At 32.1% G+C, this 22,795-nt stretch overlaps 1 protein-coding gene across 2 annotated transcripts in view; it reads right to left on the minus strand.

Annotated features, from left to right (window-relative positions):
* MANEA (mannosidase endo-alpha) overlaps nt 1-22,795 on the minus strand; it is a 39,572-nt gene that overhangs the window by 11,503 nt on the left and 5,274 nt on the right. The window contains exons 2-3 of one of the 2 annotated variants that reach the window (XM_073220945.1): nt 18,971-19,579; nt 14,508-14,617 (exon numbers count right to left, since the gene is read on the minus strand). In XM_073220945.1, coding sequence (XP_073077046.1) covers nt 14,508-14,617; nt 18,971-19,541 — 681 coding nt within the window. In that variant the 5' untranslated portion in view covers nt 19,542-19,579. The remainder of the gene's footprint in view (nt 1-14,507; nt 14,618-18,970; nt 19,580-22,795) is intronic. The other variant, XM_037001103.2, reaches the window with a different exon arrangement.

A 22,795-nucleotide genomic window follows, 5' to 3' on the forward strand; every position in this document is an offset into this window, starting at 1 on the left:
CACCACAAAAAAAGAAAATTGAAAAAAATGATATAAATAGCACTGAGATTTTTTGTTTCACTGTTGTGGCTAGGATTTCCACTAGTACATTGAATAAAAGTGGTGAGAATATAGACATTCTTCTCTTGTTCCTGAACTTGGAGGAAAATCAGCTTTTCACCATTTAAAGCTAGCTGTTGTTTTTTCATATATAGCCTTCACTATGCTGAGGTATGTTCTTTCTATACCCACTTTGTTGAGTGTTTTTATCATGAATGCGTGCTGAATTTTGTCAATTGCTTTTTCCACATTTTTTTGCAATGATCATATATGGTTTTTGTCCTTCCTTTTGTTGACATACCATGTAGATTGTTTTGCAGAAGTTGAAACATCCATACATGCCTGAAATAAATCCCACTTGATTGTGGTGAATGATCCTTTGAATGTATTGTTGAATGTGGTTTGCTGTTTTGTTGAGGGTATTTGCATCTATGTTCATCAAGTATACTGGTCTGTAGTTTTCTTTCTTTTTTTTTTTTTTTGCAGTATCTTTGTCTGGTTTTGTTATCAGAGTAATACCTCACAGAATGAATTTGGAAGCCATACTTTCTCTTCTGTTTTTTTGGAATAGTTTGAGAAGGAAAAGGATTGGATCCTCCTTAAACATCTGGTTGAATTCTATGAAGCCATTTAGTTCTGGATTTTTGTTTGGGGAGTTTTTTAAATTTAATTTCATTACTAGTGATTGGCTTGATCAGAGTTTCTATTTCTTTCTGATTCAGTCTTGGAAGAGTGCATATTTCCAGGAATGAATTTATTCATTTCTTGTACATTGTCCAATTTTTTTGGCATATAATATTTTGTAAAATTCTCTAAGAATTCTTTGTTTTTCTGTGGTATCATAACTTCTCTTTCATTTCTGATTTTGAGTCTTCTTTTTTTCTTGATGAGTCTGGCTAAATGTTTATCAATTTTGTTTATATTTTTAAAAGCCAGTTCTTCATTTCATTGATTTTTCCTATTGATTTTTTTGTCTCCCTTTTCTTTGTTTCTGCTCTGGTCTTTATTATTTCCTTCCTTCTACCTGTGGGCTTTTTTTTTGCTGTTCTTTTTCTAGTTCCTTTAGGTGTAGTTAGATTCTTTATTTGAGATGCTTCTTGCTTCTTGAGGTAGGACTGTATTGCTTTAAGCTTTCCTCTTAGGACTGCTTTTCCTAAATCCCAAAGATTTTAAATCATTGTATTTCTAGTTTCATCATTCTCAAAGTATTTTTTATTTCCTCTTTGATACCCATTGATTGTTTAGAAGCATGCTGTTAGGGCTCCACATGTCTGTGCTTTTTTTGTTTAAAAATAGCCTTTTAAGATAAAGAATGCAGTAAGAGAAAACAGGGCATTATGTAACAAAAAAGGGATCAATCCTATAGAAGGGTATTACATTTGTAAATATTTATGCATCCAACAGAGGAATACTAAATATATAAAGCTAATATATCAAATCTAAAGGAAGAAATAGTTAGCATTACAATAATAGTAGGGAACTTAAGTATGCAATTTACATCAATGGATAGCTCGTTCAAACAGAAAATCAGTAAGGAAGCATTGGCCTTAAATGACACATTAGACCAGATGAAATAAAGAGACATAGAAAAATACTTCCAATCATAACAAACAGAATGTCCATTCTTCTTAAGTGCACATGGTCATTTTCCAGGATAAATCATATGTAAGGCCAAAAAACAAGTCTTCATAAATTTAAGAAGACCGAAATATTAAGCATCTTTTCCAAGCACATGGTATGGAACTAGCAATCAATTACAAGAAGAAAATTGGAAAATTCACAAATGTGTGGAAATTATATAGCATGCTACTGAAAATCCAAAGGAGCAACAAAGACATTTAAAAAATTTAAAAAGTACCTTGAGACAAATGGAAGTGGAAATGAAACACAAAAGATTTGGGGAAGCTATTGGAAGAGGAGGTCCCTGGGATCACTTCTCACATACACACAGAGACAGGACTGGGCTCCAAACCCTCCCCACTCCCCAAGCTACAAGTAGAAGAGAACAAATCACAGCCTAGGGGACCTACACAAGGAAGATTTTCTGGCTTTGAAAATGTATAGACTGTAACTCTTGGAGCTTTGAAAATCAGCAGGGCTTCACTCTGGGAGAGCTAAAGAGTGAAGTGAGGCTAAGTTTCTGCTTCTGGAGAGCTGACTTGCTCTGCTGATACAACTGAGACCCAGCACAGAAGCAGCAGTTTGAAAAGTGACTGGGTTATACATGAAGATTTGTTGATTAACTTTGGGACAAGTGCTAGAGTACCGTTTTTTTTGTGCTTCCCCAGCGTAGCTGACTAGTTGCATACAGGAGACAGTTCTGCCACCACCACTCATGTGGACTTACCCCACCCAACCAGCCTGCACTGCTCCAAAGCAACTCCAACCCTGCCACACTGGGTGGGGAACCTACATCTCATGAAAGTGACTACCTCCCTGCTATCACTAGAGCCCAGCCATACCTGGAGGCAGTGCCCTGCCAAAGAGACTCCTGATGTGGGGAAAGGAGAAGCTAGCCCCACCCAGCAGCATGACACCAAAAGATGCAGCCAGGCCTCTCAGGTGGCCACTTAGGGCATAAGCACTCATCACCATTACAGCCATCACTGACAGTTTTGTCAGTATGCTGGCAGCAGCTGCAACCTAGCTACCATAAGAGGGTGCAGACAGCCCACAGAGGAGACAGCCTGGAATGTCTAGTTCTGGTGATGGGGGATTATGCTATCTGGGCACCACAGGAATCCTATTACATAAGATAACTGATTTCAGTACTAAGAGATATAGCTGACCTACATGATACATAGAAACAAACAGAGAGAAAATGAGAAGGCAGAGAAATATATTCCAAAAAAGAACAAAATTCCAGAAAAAGAGGTAAATGAAGCAGAGATAAGCTAAGCAATCTATCTAATAAAGAGCTCAAAGTAAGTCATAATGATACTGAACTGGAGAGAAAAGTGGATAAACTCAGTGAGGACTTAAAGTGACAGAACATATAAGAAAGAAGCAAATAAAGCAGAATACAATTGAAATGAAAAATATACCAGACAGAATCAACAGGAGATTAAAAGATGTAGCAGAATGGGTCAGTGATCTGGAAAACAGGGTAATGGAAAGCAAAAAGCTGAACAACAGAAAGGAAAAATAGAAGGAGGATAGGTTAAGGGATCTCCGCAACAACTTTGAGTATAACATTTGTATTATAGGGGTCCAGAAGGAGAAGAGAGAGAGAAGGGGGCTGAAAACTCTCCTAATCTAGGGATGGTAACAAACCTAGGAAGCACAGAGAGCCTCAAACAAGATGAACCCAAGGAGATCCACACCAAGAAATATAATAATTAAAATGCCAAAGATTAAAGATAGAGAATCTTAGAAGCAACAACAGAAAAGCAAAACAGCTACATAAATGGGAAATCCTATGTCTTTCAGCTGATTTTTCAGCAAAAACTGAGAAGGGAGTGCTGTGATATATTCAAAATAGTGAAAGAAAAAAAACCTACAATGAAGAATACTCCATCTAGCAAGATTATCATTCAAAATTGAAGAGATAAAAAATGTCCTACACAAAAAAAATGGTTAAAGGAGTTCATCACCACTAAACCACACTTATAAGAAATAATTAGAGACTTTTTAAAGTAGAAAAACAAAAGCTATACTTAGAAGAAAATTATGAAATGAAGAAAATTTCACTGATATAAATAAACATACAGTAAAGGTAATGGATCAAAACTTATAAAGTTGTTAGGAAGTTCAAAATAAAAAAGTAGCAAAATATATACACAAAAATTAGTCAAGAGATACACAAAAATATATAAGTAATGACATCACATAAATAAAGCAGTGCTTTTAGAAAATGTCCATACTTAAGGCACCATCAACCTAATATAGAATGCTATATACACCAAATGCTATATATGAACTTCATGGTAACCACAAACCAAAAGACTTGTATTAGACATATGAAAAATAAATAGAATGCAATCAAAGAAAGAATGCATAACAACAAAGAAAGTCATCAAATAATAAGAGAGCATGAGAAGAAGAAAGGAATAGTAAAGTACTATAAAAAACAGAAAATAAGAAACCTGGCAATAAGAGCATACCTATCAATAATTACTTTAAATGTAAATGGACTAAATACGCTAATCAAAAGGCATACAACCAAATGGATAAAGCTAAAAGATTTTCCTCTATGTTCAGGAACAAGACAAGGATGTACAATCTTACCACTTATATTCAACATACTACTGGAAACCCTAGCCACAAAAGGAAATAAAAGGCATCCAAACTGGTAAGGAAGAAGTAAAATTCTCATTATTTGCAGATTACATGATACCATACATAGACAACTAAATACTCCAACAAAAACGATTAGAAGTAATACATGAATTTAGTAAAGTCTCAGGATACAAAATCATTATACAGAAATCTGTTGCATTTCTGTATATAAATAATGAACTAGCAGAAAGAGAAATTAAGAACACAATTCCATTTACAATTGCATCAAAAAGAATAAAATACCTAGGAATAAATTTAACCAGTGAGTTGAAAGACGTGTACTCTGAAAACTATAAGACAGTGAAAGAAATTGAAGACAACACAAGTAAATGGAAAGATATACTATACTCATGGAAGAATTAATGTTAAGATGGCCATTCTATCCAAAGCAATCTACAGATTCAATGCAATTGCTATCAAAATACCAATGGCCTATTTCATAAAACAAGAAGAAATAATCCTAAAACTTGTATGGAACCATAAAAGACACCAAATAGCCAAAGCAATCTTTGAAAGGAACAACAAAGCTGGAGACACATCATGGTCCCTGATCTCAAACTACAAAAACACAAAAGAAAAACAAAACTATACTACAAAGATGTAATAATCAAAACAGTATGGTACTGGCATAAAAGTAGACACATAGATCAATGGAACAGAATTAAGAACCCAGAAATAAACCCATGCCTATAGGTCAAATAATCTAGGACAAAGATGGCCAGAATATACAATGGTGAAAAGACAGTCTGTTCAATAAATAGTACTGGGAAACTGGACATCTACATGCTAAAGAATGAAAATGTGCCTCTTTCTTACATAACACACAAAAAGAAACTTGAATGGATGAGAGACCTAAAATAAAACCTGAAGCCATAAAACTCTTAAAAGGATATATAGATAATGAATATTTAGTTATGGGCCTTCACAATTTTTTTCTGGCTATGTCTCCTGAAGCAAGGGATATAAAAGCTATAATAAACACGAGGGACTACATCAAACTAAAAAGCTTTTGCACAGTGAAGGAAACCAACAACAAAATGAAAAGGCAACCTGCTGTGTGGGAGAATATATTGCAAATGATGTGTCTGGTAAGTGGTCAATATACAAAATATATAAACAATTCATCCAATTCAACACCAAAAAAAGAAAATCCCAATAGGACAGAGAAAATGAATAGAAATTTTTTCAAAGAAGACGTACAGATACCCAGCAGATGCATGAAAAGATATTCCATATCACTAATTATCAGGGAAATGCAAATCAAATAGTGGTATCACCTGACACCAGTCAGTGGTTAATGTCAAAAAGACAGTAAATAATAACTGCTGGCAAGGGTGTGGAGAAAAGGAAACCTTTGTGCACTGTTTATAGGAATGTAAACTGGTGTAGTCACTATGGAAAAGAATATGGAGGGTCCTCAAAAAAATTAAAAACCAAGTGATTCAGTGATACTACTGGGTATTTACCCAAGGAAAATGAATATTCTAATTTGAAAAGTTATTTGCATCCCTATGTTTATTACAGCATTATTTACAAGAGTCACGATATGGAGGCAACCTAATGGCCATCAAAGATTAAATAAGATGTGTAAATACAATGTGGAAAGAAAAAAAGAATGAAAATTGCCATTTGCAACAGAATGGATTACCTAGAGAGTATTATGCTAAGAGGAAGCCAAATACCATGTGATTTCACTTTCATGTGGGGCCAAATATAGAGAAATTAAAAACACTAAAAAACACAGAGAACAATTCGGTAGTTGCTAGGGACAAGGTGGGCAGAGATAAAGGAAATAAGTGAAGGAGATTAAGTTGTGCCAACTTCCAATTATACAATAAGTAAGTCCCTGGGATGAAAAGTAGAGTATAGAGAATATAGCCAATAATACTGTGATCCCTTTGTGTGGTGACAGATAATAATACTTACCATGGTAAACATTTCACAGTGTGTATATATAAATGGTGAATCGCCATGTTGTACACTTGAAACTAATATGTCAAATATACTTTAATAAATACTTTTTAAAGATATAAAAATTAATGGAATGCAGCAAAAGCAATCTAAGAGGACCGTTCATAGTGACAAATGCCAGTGTCAGGTAACAAGAAAAATCCTAAATAAACAGTCTAACTTTATACCTCCAGAAACTAGGAAAAAAAGAAAATGAAGCCCAAAGTTAGTAGAGGGAAGGAAATAATACAGATGAGAGCAGAATTAAGTGAAATAGACACTAAAAAGACAAAATAAAAGATCAAAGAAATCAAGAGCCTGTTCTTTGAAAAGATAAACAAAATTGACATATCTATAGTTATGCTCACTAAGAAAAAAAGAGAGGGCTCAAATAAGTGAAACCAGAAATCAAAGAACAGATTTCACAATTGAACCACTGAAATAAAGGATAATAAGAGACTACTTTGAAAAATAATATGCCAACAAACAACCTAGAAGAAATGGATAAATTGCTAGAAACATACAACCTTCAAAGACTGAATCATGAAAAAACAGAAAAGCTGAGCAGAGTGATTTTTAGGAAGGAGATTGAACCAGTAATCAAAATTTTCCATTAAACAAAAGTCCAAGTCCAGATGACTTCACTGGTAAATTCTACCAAACATTCAAAGAAGAATTAATACCAATCCTTCTCAAACTGTTCCAAAAATTGAGTAGGGAACTCTTCCAAACTCATTTTACCAGGCCAGCATTACCATAATTCCTAAACTAGACAAAGATGCCACAAGAAAATAAAATGACAGGCCAATATCCCTGATGAACACAGATGAAAAAATACTTATCCAAAATATTAGTAAACCAAATTCAACAACACATTAATGGTACTGTACACCATGATCAAGTGGGTTATACCAGGGATACAAGGATACTTTTACACCCACCAATCAGTGTCATATACCACATTAAAACATGAAGGATAAAAGTCCAATGATACAACAGAATAAAATTAACCAAGGAAATCAAAGATCTATACAATGAAACTAAGACTTTCCTGAAAGCAGTCAAAGATGACAAACAAATGGAAAGACATCCTGTGTTCATGGATTGGAAGAATTAATACTGTTAAAATATCTGTTACCCAAAGTCATCTATAGATTCAACACAGTATCAAAATCCAATGGAACTTTTTTACAGAAATAGAACAATTCTCAAATCTGTATGCTAACTATAAGACCCCTAATAGCCAAAACAATCATGAGCTAGAACTAGAGACATCACACACCCTGGTTTTAAACTATATTACAAAGCTATAGTAATTAAAACAGTATGGTACTGGCATAAAAAATAGGCACTTAGACCAGTGGGACACAATAGAGAGCCTAGATCAAACCCCTGCAAATAAGGTCAACTCATGTTTGATAAGGGAGTCAGGAACACCCAATTTGGAATGGACAGTCTCTCAAACAAGTGGTGTGGGAAAACTGGGTAACTACATAGAGAAAAAGAAAGTTGGGCCCCCATCTTATATCACTCACAAAAATTGCCTCAAAATGGACTAAAGACTTAAACATAAGATATGACACTTAAAACAGCTAGAAGAAATACAGGGAAGAAGCTCCCTGACATTGGTCTTGGCAATGATACTCATATGACACCAAAAGTACAAACAAAAGATAAACTCAGTAAGTGGGACTACATCAAACTTCTGTACTACGAAAGAAACAACAAAATGGAAAGACAACTAGGGAGTGGAAGAAAATTTTGCTTCTATTAGAAGCAATGGAAGACTGGGAAATGGAAGAAATAAATGGAAAAAAAAATAAGGGGTTAACATCCAAAACTTATAAAGAACTCATATAACTCAATAAACAATCTAATTAAAAAATGAACAGAGGAACTGTGGAAGATTATTTTTCCAAAGAAGATATCCAAATGACCAACAGGTATACACAAAGGTGCTCAACATCACTAATCATGAAGGGAAATGCAAGTCAAAATGAAAATGAGATGGCACCTCACAACTGTTAATATGGTTATCCTCAAAAAGACAAGAATAACAAGCACTGTCAAGGATGTGGAAAAAAGGGAACCCTCATGCACTGTTGGTGGGCATACAGAGTTAGTGCAGCTACTATAAACAGCAATATGGAGGTTCATCAAAAAAAATAAAAACAGCACCATTGTATAATAAAGAAATTTCACTTCTGATGAAATCATTACCTTGAAAAGATATCTGAACCTCCAAGTGTACTGCAGCATTATTTACAATAATCAACACACAGTGAATATGCAAATATATAAAAAAGAAGATACCTAAATCTCTTTGAAAAATCACAAATTACATTTACTATCACTCACTTACTCTTCTTAAAAAATAGCTTAGTTGACATTCCCTAAAGATAATGCAAAACAAGTAACTAAAGTGTCAAATGGTCAGATATATTTTTCTTATTCTTGCTTATCTGACTTAAAAAGCACTCACCCAAATGCCTCCTGGTTGAAGTTAATATTTTTAAAAATATGATTGCAATTAAAAATTTTCAATACAAAGGACTTAGTCATTGACACTAGTTAAAGCATTATGTAATTAAAATTAATTAATTATGACAAAGCTTAACTGTGAGACAATTCCTTAAAATTTTATTACTAAACAAAAAATGAAAGTAGAGGAAAAACACTTTCACCTCAAAAAGAAGAGTAAAACAAACCAAGGCAAATAATAAAAAACATATTCAAGACTAAAGTTAAATTAATACCTTAAAACTATTTGAATATTTAAAAAATAAAATTGATACTCTGAAGGGCTGTTTTTGGCGGGACAGGAGCTAAGTAATTCTATACTAACTAAATTGGGGAGAAGGGCAGATTCTTTCCTGTTTTGAAGATTAGCAAGAAAAAAAGAGTTGTTACTAATGAACCCATTTATTTTACTCTCAGTTTAAAATGCAGTCAGTTATGTGCACTGTAGGCCCCAATTTATCAGCACAGAACTCACAACATTATTCATCTCTTCATACCGTATTGTCTTAGAACTTTAAGTAATTCAAGTAAGTTACTGTCATTAATTAAACATTAATTTCTATTTATATTAGCAAAGTTTTCCATTCTTTATAAAAGCAGGACTTACTACACTTTATCTAAAATTATCTGCTTGACAGCAGAAATCACTCAAAAACCCAAAATATAAAACTATCCTCTGGGTTTCATCCTGTCATTTTATAAGAGGAAGATAAGCTAAGAAGACAAAATAACTAATAAAAGATTACAGAACTACTTAGCTGGAGCAAGACTCCAGTGTCTCGGTCCCACAGTACAGAGTTCCTCCCCAGACAGAAGGCCAAAAAATTGTTCTCGAAGTTTTGGAAAATACTAGTCAGCTTCCAAACTTTTCTGATCACCAGATAAAAAATTTGAATCACAGAGAGAACAGGTATGCTGGTAACTAGATCTCTTCTCCATACACTCCTTCTACACAGAAGTTTTAAATATTAGAAAAACTAACCTATCTTTATGCATCAGAATATTTTCACTTGACCTTTGAAAACCTCCTGGAAGTACTAAAATAGCCAGCTTTCTTGAGTTATGCAGGCATTGTCCTTCTCATCTCCCAGGATTGTGGTGGGGCCTGAAGAGAAGAGTGGCCCATGAACATGTTTTGTGGAACATGTTTTGTATCACTTATCTAGTCTCAGACCCAGTCCCAGAACCTGCAGATCTGCCTACCTGCAGATTTCAAATGCCAATGACAGCTCGCTGAATGGTACTAGCAGACATGGCAGGTGACAGCTAATTTAAGAGATGCTGCCTTAACAGCTTTAAGATTGCAAAGGAGGAAGGGAAGGCTTTTTGGACAGTAAAACAAACAAAAAATGCTTGTCCATTTAACTATTTCTGTTTACACAGTTCTATTTCTATTCCCAAATAACTACTAAATTTTTAAGCTGCAAAAGAAACATTAAAACAAAACTGTTTTTTTGCATTATTTGGCAATAAATATTTCAACAGTGATACACATCATCTCTTACAGAGCTCACTCAATTACCTGTACTGGAGAAACGAGCTGGTTTTCCATTAGGATATATAAACTGCAAGAAGTTTCAGAGCAAATGAAAATTCTCAGCAATTTTTAAGAATGGCTATATAGAATCTTAAATTTTTTTTGTACCTCTTTTGTACCTATAGGTATATTCCCTTTTGATGTTTGATAATATGTTTTCCCTATTTTTTCTCTTTTTTCATCTTGTCTGCGGTTTGTCTATTTTTTTCCTTCCTAAAAGTGGAAAATGATTAGTTTATCGAGGCTACTGATTTTTGAAGGTTTTGTATTTTATTTAATTGTTTACTTTATCTTTATTAATTCCTTTTACTTTTATTTTATTATCTTTGTACCACTGGTATTGCTAAGACAGTAATTTCAGTGATATTTATATCATTTTTAAATTTCATTTTTGATTTTTTTCATAAAAAGAAATGTTATTTTTAATTACAATGTTAAAATTAACATTTTATGAAATTGCATGCTTTTTAAAGTCTCATTTAGCATTAATTATAAATATTCAGTTATTGTGATGTCTTTTAGGGTACAGACTCTACCATTATAACTTTTGTGAATTTATTAAGATTATTGTTGCTACCTACTACATGAACAGTTTTTTACAAGTATTCTTGGATTTGAAAAATAATGCTTATTCTCTTGCTAGTCAGTTATAAAAATTCCTCTATAATGCTAGTTAAACACTTTTAGTCATCATTTCTATTCGTTTTCATGATTCATTAATCTCTGTAAGAAATAAAATCTTATATTGTGAGAAACTTCCTCTCATTTATAACATGACAATATCTGGGTGAAATATATCCAGTCTTAGAGCTTTCTTTGGACTTTCATCTGAACTTTATATGTACACAGAGGTGTGTGTGTGTACATGTGGGTGTGTGTGTTAAGTAAGGCTTAAGTGAAAAACAGATTTTGACAATTTTTGAGCAGCAGTTATAATCAGTAATTTCTAATTACTTAATACTTAAATTCACAAGGTTAATGACACTTATTTTTAGTGCATCTTTGACATTTAAGATATTTAGAAATGTAAATCTCAATAATTACTGTATTATCTTCATAAAAGAACATTTTAATCCTCTTTTCTACTAAAATAAATAGTAAGTAGATGAATATAAAACATGTATAGAAAAATACTAAGGGATTTTTGTTTTAATCTAGACAAGTTTTGAAACTCAAATATTTTTATGAAATATACTATTATTAAAAAGAATCTAAGTCATCATTTTCAATTCATTTTTAGAACAATCACCTCAAAAGTTGTAATTACTATCTTCATGTCCAAAAGAATTAACTTGTGAGTAGCTTGATAATAAAATAAAATACCTTCAGAGGTTCCAGTTCAGGATGGTGGTGTAGAAGGATCCTTAACTGAACTCTTCCCACGGATACACCAAATCTACAACTACATATAGAACAATATACTCTGAAAGAAATCCAAAAACTAGCTGAGTTACTCCTACACACTGGGTGAATGAGAAAAATACCATTATTTTATTGGATAAGAAGCTGTAATATAATCTGGCCATAAACCCCATGCCTGGCTCAGCAATCCATAATCAGGAAGGACACAGATGCAAAAATCCTCAACAAAACATTAGAAAACCAAATTCAACAATACATTAAAGGATCATACAACATGACCAAGTGGGATTTATTCCAAGGATGCAAGGGTAGTTTAACATCTGCATATCAATCAATGTGATAGACAACATTAACAAAATGAAGGATAAAAATCATAATAATCTCAATAGATGAAGAAAAAAACATTTGACAAAATTCAACAACCCATCTATGAGAAGAACTTTCAATAAGTGGATACAGAAGGAATATACCTAAAGATAATAAAAGTCATATATGACAAGTCCCCAGCATCATACTCAATGGAGAAAAGCCAAATGTTTTTCCTCCAAGATCAGGAACAAGACAAGGATACCCCCTCCAATGCTTTTATTCAACATAGTACTGGAACTCCTAGCCAGAGCAATAACACAAGAAAAAGAACCGAAAGGCATCCAAATAAGAAGGGAAGAAGTAAAACTGTTTCTATTTGCAGATGACAAATGTATGACATATAGGAAACTAAAGACTTCATAAGAAAAACTGTTAGAACAAATGAATTCAGTAAAGTTGCAGGATAAAAAATCAATATACAAAAATCAGTTGTATTTCTATTCACTAATAATGAACTATTAGAAAGAAAATTTAAGAAAACAGTATCACTTACAATTACATTAAAAAATATATATGTATATACACACACCCAGAAATCAATTTAACCAAGGAAGTGAAAGATCTGTAAGCTGTAAACTATAAGATATTAATTAAAGAGATTGAAGAAGACACAAATAAAAGAAAGAATATCACATGCATGGATTGGATGAATTAATATTGTTAAAACATTCATACTACTCAAAGCAATATACAGATTCAATGGAATCCCTATGAAGATTCCAAGGGCATTTTTCACCAACATAGAAGAAAAAAACCCTACAATTTGTTTGGAACCACAAAAGACCCCAGTTAGCCAAAGTAATATTGGGATAGAAGAGCAAAGCTGATCCGGCTTCATGCTCCCTCATGTCAAACTATTACAAAGCTATAGTAATCAAAAAAGTATGGTACTGGAATAAAAAAAGACACATAGAACAATGGAGCAGAAAAGAGCACCCAGGAATAAACCATGCATATATTGTCAATTAACACAACAAAGAAGTTAAAAATATACATAGGGGAAATGACAATTATCTTAAATAAGTGGTGCTGGGAAAACTGAACAGCCACACACAAAAGAATGAATGAACCACTATATAAATGATATACAAAAATTAACTCATAATGTATTAAAGTCTTAAACATAAAACTGGAAACCATAAAACTCCTAGAAGAAAACATAGATGAGAAGCTCCTTGACAGAGGTCTTGGCAATGATATTTCTGGATTTAACACCAAAAGGCAATAATAAACAAATGGGACTACATCAAAGTAAAACACTTCTGCTCAGTCATGGATACCATCAACAAAATAAAAAGCAAACTACTGAATGGGAAAAAGCTTCTGCAAATCATTTATCTGATCAGGGGTTGGCATCCAAAATATATAAAGAACACATACACATCAGCATAACAACAATCTAGTTAAAAAAAGGCAGAGGGTCTGAATACACACTTTTCCTAGGCAAGCATCCAGATGTCTAACAGGTACATAAAAGGATTCTTAGCATCACTAATCATCAGGGGAATGCACATCAAGACCACAATGAGATATCACTTCACACTTCTTACAATGTCTATTAATGTCTATTATCAAAAAGACAAGAAATAACAAGTGTTGGCAAGGATATGAAGAAGATGGAACCGTTGTGCACTGTTAATTTGAATATAAATTGATACAGCCACTATGGAAAATCATATGGAGGTTCTTTAAAAAACTAAAAATAGAACTACAATCTGATAAAATAATTCCCCCTCTGTTATTCATCAAAAGATAATGAAAATAACTTAAAAAGTCATTTGATCTCATTACATCATTATTTATAATAGCCAAGAACTGGAAACAACCCCAAGTGCCCAGTGGTGACTGAATGATGAAGAAATGAATGATGAAAGATATCTATATATACACATATACACACACACAAATATACAAACACAATAGAATACTATTCAGCCACAAAGAAAGGATCTTGCCACTTGCTAATATAACATAAATGGACCATGAGTGCATTATATTAAATGACATAGGTCTGTCAGAGAAAGACAAATACAGTGTGGCCTCATTTATATGTGGAATCTTAAAAACAAACAAAAAGAGCCTTTATATATGTAGCGAACAGATTGTGGTTGCCTGAGGCAAGGGGCCAGATGAAGTGGATGTAGATGGTTAAAAGGTACAAATTTCTACTAATAAAGTAAGTAAATCCTGGAGATGTATTGTACAGTATGGTGACTATGGATAAAAATACTGTGTTGTATATTTGAAGGTTGCTGAATGAATAGCTCTTAAAAATTCTCATCTCCAAAAAAAAATTTGTGACTGTGTGTGGTATGAATGTTAACTGGACTTACTGTGATGTTCATTTCACAATATAAACATACAGTGAATCATTATGTCAAACACCTGAAACCAATATAATGCTGTATATCAATTATATCTCAATAAAAATAAAATACGTAAAATTAGATACCTTCAGATTATATTTGTGAGCTTTGTCCAAAATAGTTGGTACCAAGTCATCTGTATTTTCTCCATTCTCATCACTTGTATTGGGTGGGTACCAAGACAGGACTAGTACACCTAACAGAAAAGACCAAAAGAGAAAAAAATTAACACAAGAACAAGAATGACTGCAAATATACTACAAAAAGGGAAGAGAAGGGAAGGGAAGGGAAGGAAAAGGAGAAAGAAAAAGCATCATAAGGACCAAATTGTTAACAATATGAAAGAAACATATTCTGAATGCTGTTTTGTTATGTCACTTAGATACTATCTATGACTATTTGATTACTTTGTGTAGTCAATATTTATGAGCTCTTTTTCCGATATCAGTATTTTATAATTAATTGATACATCTTTCTAATGTAAGTTTTAGGTTTACAGAAAAATTGCAAAGAAAGTACAGTTTCTATACATTTATCTGCCACCCAGTTCCTCTCCATCCCACATACAGTTTTCTATTATTTATTGACATCTTACAATAGCTTGGTAGATTTGTTACAATGCTGAACCAACATGTATATATTAACTAAAGTGCATAGTTTAACATTAGGGTTCACTCTTTATGTTGTATAGTATTACAACTTTTGACAAATGCGTATCACCTGCCCACCACTACAATATCATACAGAATAGTTCCACTGCCCTACAGACCTTTTTTGGTCACCTATTCACACCTCAACCCTCTCCCCACCAATATCCTGGGACCAATAATTGATCTTTTTACTATCTCTATTGTTCTGCCTTTTATAGATTACTACATACATGGAAATATGAAGTAACTTTTTCAGACTGTCTTCTTATACTTAGCAATATGCAGTTAAGCTTCATTGATATCTTTTTATGGCTTGATAGTTCTTTCTTTTTATTGCTGTATAATATCCCATTGTACAGATGTATTCCAGTTTGTCTATCCATTCACCTACTGAAAGACATATAGGTTGCTTCCAATTTTTGGCAATTAAGAATAAAGTTGCTATAAACATTCATATGCAGGTTTTTGTGATGATCATATATTCTAATAAAAGATTAAAAAATAAAAGAAAGTTATAGTTTCTCCCTGTAGTACTTTACTTTTGAACTGATTAATTATTTAAAAAAATGAGTTCTAGAAACATAACCATACAAAGAAATCAACGGGAGAGGGAATATTTGAAATTAACCAATTCAAAGCCTCACAACATATGTAAAGAAATGAAAGGCTATTAGAAAGATGGTACTAAGTTCTAAATAAACAGACTCTAAACAGGGAAAGCATATGATGGTAATAGAACAGAAACATGTGGAAATATAAAATCAGATGTAAGATCAGGGGAGGTGAAGATGTAAGATCAGAAATGAAAACTAAAAGAATCAAACAAAACTGCTGGAAAATAAAAAAAAACATTAAAATAGATAAAGAACACATTCAAGAGATTCATGAACAAACTCAGAAGAGCTAGGAAAGAGTAACTTCAGGCAAGTCACAAATTACCTATACTGAAATATGAGAAGAATGATTGGTTTAAAAAAACCAAAACAGAACATCCAATAACTCTGGAATAAATATCAAAGTTTTAACATACACATAGTGACCTTTAAACAATGCAGAGGTTGGGGCACCAAACCCCCATGCAGTTGAAAATCCATATACAACTTTTGACTTCCCCAAAACTTAACTACTAATAGCCTGCTGTTGGACAGAAGCTTTACCAATAATATAAAAAATACATATTTTGTATGTTTAATTGTTACATATTGTATTCTTCCATTAAACTAGAGAAAATATTTTTTTCAAATTATCAATCTCTCCAAAAATGTCATATATAGACACACACACACACACACACACACACACACACACACACACACACACAAATATACACATATACAATGGCATGCTTTTCAGCTGTGAGAGAAAAAATGAAATCCTGCCATTTGCAACAACATGAATGGATCTTGGGCACATTATACTAAGATAAGGCAGACAAAGAGAAATATTGTAAGATATTTTACAATGTGGAATCTTAACAAAACAATGTTGAAACAAAAGAGAGTTGAATGGTGGTTACTAGGGGTTTGGGAGTGGGGAAATGGGAGAGATGTTGTTTAATGTACATGCTTGGAACTAAATATGTAAGACCTTGAGGACTAATGCACAGTAAAGTGATTACAGACAACAAAACTGTATTATAAATATCAGTCATGCTAAAAGATTAGATCTTAATTGTTCCCACCACTAGAAGAAATTGTAATTATATGATGTACTAAAGAGTTGTTAGCTCTTAATGCTACAATGGCAATCATACTGAAATAAAAATGTATCAAGTCAATATGCTATATATCTTGAACAATGTTAAATGTGAATTATATATCAAGAAGAAAGTATGTATAATTCAATATGTAAATGGTAAGGAAATTATTTACAGATGGATTGTAGTGTCACTTTTATTATTATCAAGTTATTTTTCTATTTTCCCTAGCAGAAAATCTACCAAAGAAATAAAATAATTGCCTTAAAAGGGAAACTGTCAACATTTAAAAATAAAAGTTTTATCATTAACAATGTTTTGAAATAATTCATGTTCATATACATTATGTGGTATTTAAGTAATACATGGGGGAAGGTATTCATAAACATGAGGCATAAAACTAAATATCAACTGACACTTTAGTTCCTAATAATTAAATTATATGCAGCATGTCATTTATATATTGCTCATATAATAGTAATATATATTTTAATAGTGTTTATTTACTTATAAACAATTATGTATCTGAGGAGAAAAAAATCCCCATTGTATACAGTTCAATTTGCATTACGAATATTACACTTCCATGAATATTCACTTTGTCAATCAAGCATAGCTTTATAGTCACAAACAAGTCAACCATAAGAAAAAAGACTTGAATGTGACACAAATTCTTTGTAAAAAACAGTAAAAGTCATTTGAAAGGGCTATTTACAAAGTTTGAAATAGAGACAGTTACGTATACATACAACTAGTCAATGCTGTCTGAATTTACCAATTCTATTTGATGTCACATAACATATGAAGAAAATACTAGATTTTTAAATAAATAATTGAAAAAAACTATTCCACAGAAGAAAAGCAAGTCATCTTGTACACAGCTGATGTAGAGTCACATTATTCTGTATTGTTTTGTTCATGAAAAAGCCTTATATGACTCTCTTTATATTATCAGCTTAACAGTGAGTTTGTGGCTTTTGTAGAGCTAAAAAAATGTGAGAACCCTCAATTATTTCTTGTGGCCTTAGTACTAGGGATACCTAACAAGGCAAAGGGACCCAACAAAGGGAGTTTTTTTTTTAAGGGTATATAATAAATTGAAGACTTTTCAGGTACCCAGTTATATATTTTTGACATTATTTACCTGTGGGACAATATGCCTCTATCTAAAGTATGCATAATTGGAGTGTCAGAAATTATAGAGAAAAGAGAAAATTGAAGGGAAGGGGGAAACATATTAAGAATAAATGGTGATTTCTCATCAATTAAATTAAAGGTACATATTGTAACTTTAGAACAATCATAAAATGAAGGAACACAGTAATAAGCCAGAAGAGAAAATTAAATGAAATAAACACATCCAATACAAAAGAAGGCAGAAAAAGAGGAGAAAAGGAACAGAATAGATGGGTTAAGCAGAAAACAAACAGAAAAATGAAACACTTAAAATCAACCATACCATTATTACATTAAATATAAATGACATAAACACAATTAAAAAGGGGGAGATTGTCAGACTAGTTTTAAAAAACAGAAAAACAAGACCAAATTATATGCCAGTGCCTAAAATTTGAAACAGCCCCAATGTCCATCAAGATGAATACAGAATCAAATTTCTATAATCATAAAATGGAATATTCCTCAGCAATAATAATGACTAAACTACTGATACAGTTAACAACATGAGTAAATTTCAAAACAGCATGCTGACCAAAGACCCTCTCACACACATGCAAATGCTGGGTGATTCTATTTTTGTATAGTAATAGAACATTCGCCACTACTCCACAGTGACAGGAATCAGCTCCATAGTTTCCTGGAGTGGTGGGGCTGAAGAAGGGAAGCATGATGAAACTTTTTGGGCTACAGAATATTTTACTTCATGATGGAGGTGGTATTTAAACAGATGCATACTTTAGAGAAATATTATTAAGGTATATACTTTGGGAAAATTAATTGTATCTTGTGTAAATCATAATTTTAAAAATTTCAGAAAGAATATTAAATTAGAAATCAAAAGCATACTTTAGTGTTAAAAAGCAGTTGCTTGGATGTTTAATTACAAAATATACATATATAATTTAGAAACTTAAATTGTAATTAATATGAAAACTAATTAGTACTTTAATGTTCTACCAACAATTATATGTATACATATAATATATATACACACACACATATACATATATATACAATCACATACCTAAACACACACACATAAAATAATTACCAATTGATGCTGAGTACATTTGTTTCATGTGCGTTTCAATGACAGAAGGATCCCGAGAGCTGTAACTTCCCAACTCGGGGTAAAAACTGGAGCCAATGTCATCTGGGGGGTTGTGTTTCCCTTGTGGAAAATTCTTGCTTATCCGAGGGTCCCAGTGCTTCAGCACTGGATGGTTCCAATGTATGTATTTACCATCAAATTGTGGATTTCCATACCAACTGTAATAAAATACATGTAAATAATAATTCAGAGGTGGCAGTTCTTCCAGGTAAGGTTCAGAGGCTTTGGAAGGTTTCATAGTCATTTCAACACTTTTTAAATTCTTGATGTTTATTTCACTGTTGATTTTGTCGCTCTTTTGGGAATGAAAAATTTTTCCCAAGTGAGGAGTGCGTTGACGAAGTTCTGGAAGAAGGTCAAGTCCAAAAGGATCTCCGAAAGCAGACTTATTTGGTCTCAGCATTTTTAAACCCATCATCAGAGAGAAAACAAATAGAATAAAAAGTGACAAAATGATGCAAGTCCTTCTTCGAAACTTTGCCATGATGACATACTTTAAACTCCAAAATGGTAAATGTTTAGCTGTAATTTATTGAAAAATGATAATTAGTAAGTGGTTATTGACAATATTTTCCAATGTATTCAAAATGAAAACTAAAATCCATGAAGTTCATTATATTGAAAAAAAAAATCTTTGGTGCATTATTGAAATTAATTATTTCATCAAATATTGATGTCTACAAAACAATCTATATGGCTGGACTAAATGGAAGTATTTATTTGGAAATATCACAATTACATTTTGTCAGATAAACATTTTTAGATTTTAAGAAAACAAATGTTCATTATTTGGATAGATTTTGTATACAATGAATACAGAAAGGGAATATTCTATATATATGGACTAAAAGTTTCTAAATATAAATATAAAATTAAAGGCTCATAGTTTAAAACATGAAATGCTTAGAATATGAATATATTAAAAGACTTCATTAAGTGGATTTTCACCAAACATTTTTTTAATTAAAGTAATGGCTTCATTATTTTAAGAAAGGAGTAATCATACATTTTAAATGACATTTGAAATGGAATAGAATGAGATAAAATTCAAAAGATCACAACTTAGAGACTCCTAATTAAAAAAAATATTTTATAATTTTGAAAACCTTATTGAACAAAGATTCCAAACATTAATTTATAACTTCTAAGATAGTATTATATGTATGTTTTTATGTTTTAATGAATGCACATACATATAGGTATGTATGTATATACACAGATACACAGATACACATAAAAGAAGCCTTTTATGTATAAATTTATTAGGAAGGTATTTGGCAAAAATAAACATTGAATTTATAAAATATGATTGTCTGTGATACATCATGCTGTCGTTATTCTGCAGGATAAACTTAAAATGAACTAACCCTGATAGAAAAAAACAGACAAGCTAATTCTGTAACACATATACAAGCACTTTCTACTAACTGCTGCTTTATTTATACATATTATATGCAAGATATACCAAAAGAGCAAGCACATTTCTTTTAGGGTTAAAATCTTAGACTCTTTTTAAAGTCAACTTTGTTTAATTGTGAAATATATCACACCCAAAGATTTATGTAAAAGATGTATGTTAAAAAAAAAATCGGACATCAGTTTTTGCCCATAACATTGGCAAAATTTTAAATGATTATGATACTCACTGTTGGTGAATTTGTGGGGAAAGAGTCAGTCTCATTTACTATAGGTGGGAATATAAATTTACCCAAGTATTAGTGGGAACATAAGCTGATGCAACTTTTGGAAGGCAGTTTGGCAATATTATCAAATTTTAAATGCATTTTGACCAATCAATTCTAATTCTTTATCTCAGTGAAATAATCAGATAAGTCCACGAAGATATACGAATATGAATATGGATGTTCACTGCATTCTTGTTCACAATTCTGAAAAACTGGAAATCTAAATGTCCATTAAAGAAGATTAAATAAATTATAATATACCCACACAATGAAAAAAAGACATATATCTAGCCTGAAACGTATGAACATTCAAAAAGAAAACTGCCAGCTAACTTCAAAGGAAAAGACAGTAACTTAATGCAGAACCTAGTAGCTACCACCTTAAACAAGTGATCAAAATTAACTTCCTCAATTAATTTTGTATAAATAGATATCATAAGTTTTCTGAGAGGATGCCCTAAGGATACAGAATCATTACTGTCAAAATGTGATCCGGATGTAATCTAATCTAACCTCATCTAGTCACAGGAAAACATTAGACAATACACTAGACAGTCTCACATGCGCATATATACACACACACATATACAAACATGCACACACACATCTAAAACACATATATGCATATATATGTGTACACATACACATACATACACATTACATATAATGTAATATATACATATATATACACTGAATATATAATTATAAATGTAGTGTAATATATGTGTGAGCATATATAGTGATAAAGGAATGATATAACCATTTTGGCCTGCCTCTATAATTTGCTGCCCTGAAATTTCCAAGTTTTTGAGATAAAAACAAATCCTTCCCTTTGCTTCAAGAAAGTGAGAATTTTAACAAGACAAAGAGAAAAAGAAATTATAGATGTAATATGATCTCAAATACATTAAAGATACACACAAAGGAAGAAAATATACTTAAACATATGTGACTATCTCTGGATGAGAAAAAAGTGACAGATTCTTACTCTGTCTTCTAAAATTAGAACATACTTCACAGGAAGAAAAGTTTGAGGAAGATATTTTATAAGGATATAATCAATGATAAAGAATATTGTCAAGTCAACAGATAATGGGAGAAATAACTATTGGATTGAGAAATTAGTAAGAACATTGATTTTTGAGATGTTGATCAGCTGAATGGTGAAATGTATGGAAGAGTCAGGATAAACAATGGAAATAGTATTGATTTTGGAATCTGAAGATCTCAACTCAAATCAATCAATTTGACCTAGGCAAGTGATCCGAAGTAGGTCACTTAATCTCTTCCTAAAAAATACATTTTGCTTTATGACAAAGTTGTTCTGTGAATAACGCAAGATAAGGTATGTGAAAGTGAAAAAAGGTTATGCTTTATTCAAATGGTAAACAGTAACTGTATTTAAAAATAAATGAAGAAATGTAGGAAACAAATAGTTCTTAAATTGTTTTACTTTTGTTAGATTCATTTCTTAGATCTACACACGACCATAGAACACACAATGTCCATTTATGGAGCTGCCTTTTTTTTGTTAACCTCTTACCTATAAATGTAATTTCTTAAACAGGTGCTTGTCTCTTTTCTTTTCACATTACTTCTTTCACTTAAATGTTTATATATAACATCATTATAGATGATCATTACAGGAGCTATATCCCAACAGCTATATTTCAATTAACAGTAAGTCATCTCAAACTAAATAAATGCAGATCACTGTGATTAAAAGGATGGACTCTGCAGCAAATGACCTGATCCTTCCCTGTTTTTCTCAGGATGAAATTAAAATTATAAACTCTTAGAATCATGGCTAGTTCAGTGTAACACTAATAAATATGAACAATTACTTATTATGATGGTTATTATTAAAGATGGGTGTGTGAAACAGCACTAGACTTACCATAGACACTGAGAAGTGACTGGTGATTACCATGCAATAGGGGTTAGAGTGGGCTTGTGGTGAGGGCAAGGAGGATAAAGGGGCACAAAAATCTCAGTCATAATATGGGTTTTTTACAGGGGTGGTGGTGCAGCATGGAGAATATAGACAGTGGTC

This window comes from Manis javanica, chromosome 13, assembly GCF_040802235.1.
Source record: "Manis javanica isolate MJ-LG chromosome 13, MJ_LKY, whole genome shotgun sequence".
Taxonomy (NCBI): Eukaryota; Metazoa; Chordata; class Mammalia; order Pholidota; family Manidae; genus Manis; species Manis javanica.